The sequence below is a fragment of the Electrophorus electricus genome, chromosome 13, assembly GCF_013358815.1.
Source record: "Electrophorus electricus isolate fEleEle1 chromosome 13, fEleEle1.pri, whole genome shotgun sequence".
Classification (NCBI taxonomy): Eukaryota; Metazoa; Chordata; class Actinopteri; order Gymnotiformes; family Gymnotidae; genus Electrophorus; species Electrophorus electricus.
In genome coordinates this window covers 1,679,870-1,688,564 of record NC_049547.1, presented here as the reverse complement: position 1 = coordinate 1,688,564, position 8,695 = coordinate 1,679,870, and the positions used below count along the sequence as shown (strand labels likewise).

The 8,695-nt window shown below is 42.1% G+C and overlaps 1 protein-coding gene across 2 annotated transcripts in view; it reads left to right on the top strand.

Annotated features, from left to right (window-relative positions):
- Positions 1-7,752, top strand: part of tmem26a (transmembrane protein 26a) — an 11,092-nt gene extending 3,340 nt beyond the window's left edge. Inside the window, exons 4-7 of one of the 2 annotated variants that reach the window (XM_027029742.2) lie at positions 1,416-1,624; positions 2,332-2,411; positions 3,054-3,199; positions 5,729-5,814. In XM_027029742.2, coding sequence (XP_026885543.2) covers positions 1,416-1,624; positions 2,332-2,411; positions 3,054-3,166 — 402 coding nt within the window. In that variant the 3' untranslated portion in view covers positions 3,167-3,199; positions 5,729-5,814. Of the gene's footprint in view, positions 1-1,415; positions 1,625-2,331; positions 2,412-3,053; positions 3,200-5,728 lie in introns of both variants that reach the window. The other variant, XM_027029741.2, reaches the window with a different exon arrangement.
- The last annotated feature ends 943 nt before the right edge of the window (positions 7,753-8,695 follow it).

The following is an 8,695-nucleotide window of genomic DNA, read 5'->3' as shown; positions in this document are numbered from 1 at the left end:
ACCGAATGACCAGATTAATCCATAATGGATTTTTTTCTTCCCTGATGGCACGAGCATATTCCAAGATGACAATGCCAGGATTCATCGGGCTCAAATTGTGAAAGAGTGGTTCAGGGAGCATGAGACATCATTTTCGCACATGGATTGGCCACCACAGAGTCCAGACCTGAACCCCATTGAGAATCTTTGGGATGTCCTGGAGAAGACTTTGGGCAGTGGTACAAATCTCCCATCATAAATACAAGTTCTTGTGGAAAAATTAATGCAACTCGGGAAAGAAATAAATGTTCTGACATTGCAGAAGCTTGTGGAAACGATGCCACAGCGAATGCATGTCATAATCAATGCTAAAGGCGGTCCAACAAAATATTAGAGTGTGTGACATTTCTTTTGGCCAGGCAGTGTATGTGCATATAAAAATGCAACAGAAGGAACGTTTTCGAATATAACGAAGAAAAAGTACATTTTTGACTTCGTAAATGTACTGGAGTAAGAGTATAAAGTGTCCTCTTTTAAAATAGCTCTTAGTGCAATTTGTTCAAAAAAAGTACTTTAATAAATGTAACGGAGTAAATGTAACGTGTTACTACTCACCTCTGGTCATTTTGTACAGGAATGTTACAACATTCTAACAGTATTTGCCATTCTTTTCAGAAATCCAGTTTTTTTCCTTTTTATTACTGGAAGGTCCATGACTTCAGTCCTAATTAATGGGGACTCTATTTCAACACAGCGTGAAAAACACAGTTTGTTGTAGAAATGATAAGTGCATCTAGCATTTTAATGTGAATATTCCCATTTGAGGAAAATCATCATCATTTTGAAATCAATGTTTCATTGTACTAACAGTATATAAGGATTTTCAAATGGTGCGAATATTTCTGAGACATGGATTTGGGAATTTTAGAGCAAAGGCACTGTGTCATGAAATTTACTGAAGCAATGGACAAAAACTATATTAAAAAAAACATACAACTATATGAAAAAAAACTTTAGAGGAGACTTGATAAAACAGTTAGTCAGCTTATATTTCTGAACTGACATTAGTCAGAGGGGCTTTTGGACCCAGGGCTTTCCTCTGGGGCCCTGGCACTGCAGACTGGTGGATATGGGAGGATTCCCATCCCATAGTCTCCTGATGACAATTTTTTCCTTTATGCCTGCCTCCTTGAGAGGACTCCATGATCTTCTGCTCTCCATTCTGTTTTCCCTGTGCATTCTCACTGCAGGGGTAGTGGAATACAGCTGAGTCACTATTTTTGATAATGACTGTGGCCTTGTTGACACATGTGTGACTCCAGCTGTGTTGAGGGGCTGGGGTACTGCTCTTTATTGCCAACATTAAAACTTGTGCATGTGCGTGTGTGCGTGTGTGTGTGTGTATGAGCGCGTGTGTGTGTGTGTTTAACTTGCAGGATTTGGAGGACCTCCTTTTCTCCGTCTGTGCCAACGACTGGATGCTTTCTCTTCATCAAGTTCTGCTCATCCTCCTCATCCTTGGAAAGTGGCTCCTACCCCTGGGGGACGGTCTCACACGTGATGAGCTGTCACAGTTGCTGCTGATCTTCGTTGGCATAGCAGCAGACATTCTGGAATTCACCAGCGAAACGCTCTCCGATGTTAAGTGTGTCCCTCCACGTTGGGCCTAAGTGCAGCTTCCTAATTCATGCAGTATTGCTAACTGAACTCACTTCCTGTTTCCCGCTGGCTGTGTTGTTGTGTTCAGATGAAGTGATTTCTGGAGACTTTAAATGTGCGGCTAGACCTGAACAGGTGCTTATGGCCATCTGTGCTGTCTGAGTTTAGATGGGTGACACAATCCCTGAATGGTGAATTAAATGTTTTTGTTTTGCCGTAGATCTAAAGGTAGACACAGTGTACAGAATAGCTCCCTGGATCTCCAGTGGGATTTGATGGTAAAAGTTTGAGACTTCTGTACTCACGGTATCTGTCAAGCCAACTCATCTTGTGTCATCTTGACCAGAAGCTGCAATATTACATCAGAGAGCGCCAATGGGCCGTTCTAGTCTAGTTCCCTGTTTGCTTAATGCCTGGTTTTTAATACACACCCTGATTGCATTACTGATTAGTCAGAGGATGTTGTTGTGGCTACTGCGATATGTTGCCATATTAGGTGACCCCCAGGCGGCGAGATTGTGACCGTGATGCCAGTCTCACCTGTGTATTCCTCTATGTATTCCTGTTTCCCAGTATCACACAGCCAAACAGCAGACAGAGCAGGGAACTGGACTGGCCCTGATCTACGTACTCAACCCTAATGCATGTGTGTGTGTGTGTGTGTGTGTGTGTGTGTGTGTGTGTGTGAGACAGGGAGCTCCACCCACAGTTGGTGTACATCATCCTGAGTGTGTGGACATGGAGCATGTTTCAATTTCCGCTCCACCTGGCAGGTGAGACTCTGCCTTTCTTCCGTCAGGTACAAGCTCATCCATCTCTGTGAGACCTAATTCATCTGACCCCTGGGTTACACCCCCCTCTAAGCAGTACAGTTGTGTATATCAGGCTTTATACACCAAAACATGAAAAAGTCAAAACAAAAAAAAAAAGATAAAAATGAACAACTTAAGTTCATCTACTCAGTGATGACTGTTACCCACATTTGTGATGGGCAACAGGGATTATACATAAACTATTATAGATAGAGGAATAATGAGGCTTATTACATCCTCAGAACGCAGAACCTCAGGAAGGTATTTGCTGAAATTAAAAAGAAAAAGGAAATAAAATGAATTTAAAGAATGCAGTGAAAAATTAAAAGACATTGAAGATATAATAAAAATCTAATTTAAATACCTATTATATAAATATAAAATAAATATAAATAAAATATAATCTAAATACATAAATACAATTTAATTGATTAATTTATGAATGAAGTTGATTTAAAGACAATTCAAAACCACATTTAAAACCACATTTCCGGCCACAACAAGTAAGCAAAAGTGCAGCTGCATTGAAAGCTCGAGCATACACATCTAGCGTCCACGGTCTGTCAGTGGGAAAACATTTTGCTCATGGACATGTTTCAACAGAGCCTGATCCACTGCCTCTTTGGCCTGCAGCTGGGCCCGCCGGGACAGCCTCCTCCCGTAGCTGTAGCGCTGGTTGGATAGTTAGGAGTTTTCCAGGAGGAATCTTTGTCTAGATACACTGCAGCCTGCCCATCAGTCCAGCTGAGGTAATGGGATCGCAACCACAAACAGCTATAACACAGTCTTCTCTCAGTCCCTGAAAGGATACCAGTCTTCTCTCAATATGAAAGTTTGGTCAACTGTTTGGACGGTTAGGAGCCGCTATAGTTTGACTGCCTCCTTTGACAGAGTACATTATTATACGTGTGGTTTTCACCTTTCTAGAGTCCTAATAAAAACGTTTATTGTGGGTTTAATGGCCTTTATGGAGTAGAGCACAATGCACTCTGGGAAATGAGGCAGTCATGTCCCGTCTGAGCCCACGCTGATCCTGCATGTATGTCTTGAGTGCTGCTTGTCATGTGTGGTGTCATGTTTACATCCACAAAGGTCAGTCAGTTCTGTTAAACTCTCAGCCCTGGAGATGAGACTCACTTCCTGGGCTGACCAGCGAGAAACGGAAAAGGGTGTTTTATAGGGTCTTAGGGTTTAAAGCATTTATCACCATTTCTGTTTGCTAACAATAGTCAGTGTGTTTTGCGTCTGAGTACTGATGCTCAGTTCTGCTTTCAAACACTCCCGAGGTGGGAACTGGGGGCGTTTGAGTCAGACAAAGCACTAATGGGCGTGCTGGTATTCCACAAGCAGAGACGAGGAATAGCCAAACCTAATGGTGCTAGCAGCAGCTGTCAATGTTTGAGTAGGAATTTCATAAAAATTGTTAGTAGGATTTTTTACTAGCTGTTCTTAAATGTTTTCCTGATGACTGATACACACACACACACACACACACACACACACACACACACACACACACACACACACACACACACACACACACACACACACACACACAGAGTGATGTGACTGAAGTTAAACACCAAACAGATGTTTACTATCTTATTTACTATCTGTACTCTGTTAAAAGGGAATATTTTGTATTGTTTTATTGTAAACGGCGAGGTTTGTTTTCGTATTCCATATCATTAATCCTATCCATTAGAGGGAAGGGAAATCCATTCTTTACAAGCAATATAAACATTCCTCTTGAACGTAACTGTAAGATGTGGCAGATGGACCACCTCAGACAAAGCGTGTGTATGTTTAACTCACACACACAATCAGCCCTACAGCAATGCCTGCATTAGCACTGTATTCCTGGATGTTAGTGTTGACTTGTACTGCGTGGTGAGTGCGCAGTAAAAAGTGATCCTAATCAAATTAAATTCAAACACACACAGCTTTTATATGATAACGTGCAAGGTTTTGAAACATTTCTTCATGCGTGTGTGGCACGTTCGGAGATCTGGGTGTAGATGGATTGAGATTGCTGTCTGGGTGCATTTCTGGCGATTAATACGACCTCATCGACAGAGAGAAAGTGAACGATTCCTAGTTGTATTCACGAGTAGGAAAAGGACGCGCCTGGCGTGAGCTGTGCGCGATGGCTGTGAGTCACGTGACCTGCGTGCTTGGAGTGACTCACGAGATCCTTCCAGCTCTGCGAACCCCTGCACAGCGGCTCGTAATTAGTTCAAGTTCAAGTTCAAGTTTGGTTTATTCGTCACATACATAGTCATACACAGTATAACTCGCAGTGAAATGGTGGAGAGTGCTCTGTCCAAACTGAGGAAAAGAAACAGGGGTGCATAGAGAAAAATATATATATGCAAGATTATGGCACGTGGAAGCATGTCTGCTCTACATGTAGGGTTAGTCTTTCGCAGGGACGATATAGACGGAGACATTATTAGGTGCTCTGTTCATTAGCAAGTTATTTAGATAATAATGATAAGAACATGGTGGGCAGTGCATTGGAGAGCGAGCGCAGGATACAAATACAAAATAGGTGTGTTGAAGCGCGAGATTGGAAATTGATAGCTGATAGATTTATAAAGGAAACAGAAGTCTAGAGTGTATTCCAGTACCTCTGCCGAGGCCGGATACGGAGTACTCTGAAACTACACAGGTAGTTTATTTCATGGCGCTAAGAATTGTGCTTGATGTTGCAGCTGATGAAGGACCAGTAAGGAATCTGAAGTACACAGACGTTGGAGTACTAGACAGAGGTATTAGGGGGTCTATCTGAGTGGGCCACACCTTGGCTTGTGGAGTTTGGTTTAAGGGGCTGTGAAGGAAGTAGCTGAAAGGGCTGGTCTGTGGTTGTAGATAATGAGCGCTCAGACTAGTTGATGAAATCCACTATAATGGTGGAATGGTTCAGGTGTTTAGTGTTTCAGGTACACGTAGGCCTGGGCAAGTATGAGGCCGTTATGTCTGCTATTTTAGATCCAGGTGGAACTGGTGGAGCTGAATGCTGGGTATGGCCTTGGTAACTGGACAGGCCAGTATCGATTTCCTGTGTTGGGATGCTTGGTGGTGTCGTAGGTAAAATCCACATGATTTGGGCTGGGAACGGCCTTAGTCACTGGGGAGGCCTCAGAATAGCTTGTAATCTTGTGACACAGGTCATTTGATCATCTTGTGTGTAAGTACAAACAGTGCTCAGATGTGTGTGTGCACATAGTTGTTTTCGATTATATCCTGTTTCTGTGTGTTTGTGTGTGACCTCTCAGTGGTGCCCTCCAGACCGCAAGAGTCCTTTGAGGCTGGAGGAGAAGTTGTCCCCAGAAATACCCTACTGGCAAGACACAGCACAGATATCTGGAACGTCGTGGAGAGCCTCTTCATCCAGGATGGACCCTTCCTCATCGTACGCCTTACCGTCATCATCTACTTCAAAATCTTCCACCAGATGCTGGTGTTCTTCACCATTAAGAACTTCCTGGTGGTTGCTCTCAACATCTACAGACTCATTGTCATCTGCCAGGACGTCCATCCTGCTTCCTCACCCTCTTGTAACTCACCTTGATGGAGGGAAAAAGAGAGGGAATCTAATTCAGGGTTGTTGTTTTTTTCCCCCTCTCTATTCCTGGGAAGCCACTGCTCTTACCTCGTAATATTACCTGATTTATGTCATCACTTAATTATCAAGCCTTTCATTGGTTGGAGCAGGTGTGTTTTGGTAGGGAACAGGGACCTGGTTGGAGATGGAAATCTGTCCCCATCTACCACTGTCTCTGACATTCCAGACACCATCCCCACCCTGTCTCTGCATGCTTTAACACCACTTCATCTCCATGACGACTGAAAGACAAATGTTACTCTGTAGCGGAATTTGACGTATTGTAGTTTCATTACCATTTGATTACCATTTTCAGCAGGGTTAACACACATTTGATTTCTATCCCTGAAGAATTTCCCTGTTCTTGCTGTTGCTGTGGGAATATTCACATTTTTTCCAAAAATAAGTGGAAGTCCATGGAACTCAAATGTTATTCCCATCATTATCAATCCCAAACAATTCTCAAGATGAGAAAAGACTTCAGATTACACAGGACACTGCAACACATTGCAACTCACTGCAGGAATGTTTTGGCGTTTTGTAGACGTTACACATTCTGAATTGTGGTTGTGGGAGACCACCCACTCTGCACACACACTTGTGCCTTCCCCTGTGTTAATGTGCCAGACTCCACAAGTTCGTAACCCCAACACAGTGTGTGTGTGTGTGTGGTGGGGGAAGGATGTTTAGGTGGTAGAGCAGGTATGAGAGGTGCAGTGTGGGTGTGATGTGGGGCTGCACTATGAGTGACTGTTTTACACATTCTTATGCTTAATCGGATTGTATTACATGATGTTTGTATTAGATGGAGTTTGGGTTTTTCTATTTACTACCCGAATAAGACCAAAACATTTAAAATATTTTTGATCAGTACAATACTGTAGTGTTTGTATTATTGTCTTGTGAAGCACTGAACTTATGTAAGCAAAAAAGCCTCCTTCCCCCGAACATATAAAGGCCGTTACATGGTTAACTCCCTCACATGTGACCTGGCCTGATAACAGAAAGTGTGTGTGTGTGTGTGTGTGTGTGTGATGAGCTATATTGTGTGTTCGTGAAAGCCAATATATTCTCTTTGTAACACTGTTGTCAGCCTCTGTGACTGTAAACACTAAAGTAAATGTGTGTTTGTGCATGCAATATGTTTATCAGTGGTCTGTCATTCCTCTTTTAATTTTTGTGTCTCTCCACATACACACACACATACACACCCTTCTGTTGACACCTACTGCTCTTGCTTTGTTGCTGTAGTAGGAAAATGCCCAAACCATCATTACTGCAGCCATAGTCTCCAATGGTCTGGCAGCATGAGCGGGTCCAGAAGAGTTTATCACCAAATCAAAGCTGGAAATGAACACACAGCAGCCGGCATGCCTACTTCAGGGGAGCAAACCCTTGGACACAGGAAACGCTAACTACTGAAGGAAGAAAACTTTGTGGCTGTCTGGATGTCCCCTTTTTGTGTAATCAGTTATTTTAGGTTTTGATTTTGTGTAACCTTTACTTTAAACTTGCTAAATATGGTTTATTTCATGTGAGCATTTAAAAATAAAACTTGCAATAATGCTTATATAAGTTTAGATTTTGTAGAATGCAGAAGAACAGTATATGGTCTGTTTTTTTCCATGCAAGTGCTCAGATGTATAACTTTTATAGAATGCAAATACACTAAATTAATTGTCATTTCCAAAAACATTTGGTCTACAATTTTGTGTTTCTTCTAGCATTAGTTGCCTAATTATGGTTTAATAAAAAAGATATTTGGTGCTGCTTATGACAACCTTTAAACTGTTCACCAATACTTGTAAAATATTAGCTTGGTTTCATTTTGCAGAAATTTATTTAAAAAAACCCAGTTGCTTATGATTGAAAATGTCATGTAGTGATAAACAGTGAAAACATTCATTTCTTTAAGCCAGCGGCGAGGCGCATCTGACACGTGACTGAATCAGCCATTCACGTGGGAGTGCTGTACTCACAGACTTCAGACAAGGAACACTTATCTTACTCTGTTGTCTCTTTTGAGAAGCATTTGACTTTGCCCACAGTTTTGACAACAGCAGTCGTGCACCAAGATGAGAGCATCACTGTCTACTCGTTTAAACACAGCAGAATACACTCCTGCTAACAAGGAGGTGACCGTGTGCTTCCAGTCTACAACCTCGTATGTGCTTCTTTTTTTTACTGTTGTAAAACTGGTGAATTATTTGGTTTCCTTTTTAATTCAGGAATTTGGAAAATGGGAAACAACCAATAGCATTAGAAAGTGAGTGGTATAAGAAGAGCTGAGGAAGATGACTAGGAGAGAGGGAGAGAAGGTTGGGAACAGGTGGGACGGGTTAAGATTCCAGTGATTTTCAGGGTGGGAGCGCGGTAGGAGTGCCAGCCTCAACATAACTGAAGCACTTTGGACTTATTTCACCAGGGAAAAGAACAAGAATCAACCAGAAGATAGAAAACAAGAAATTAAATTTTAAAAAGCTTGGAAGATCTGATAATGGGACCACAGTTTCTGGCAAAATAACAACTTGATACCATGATGAAGCCTGAGGAAAGGACTGTATGGTGCCAGGAGCTTTGCCTATACTTGTCAGTTATCTTCTACCAGCCCTGAACAGTGAAAAAACCTTTATTTTCT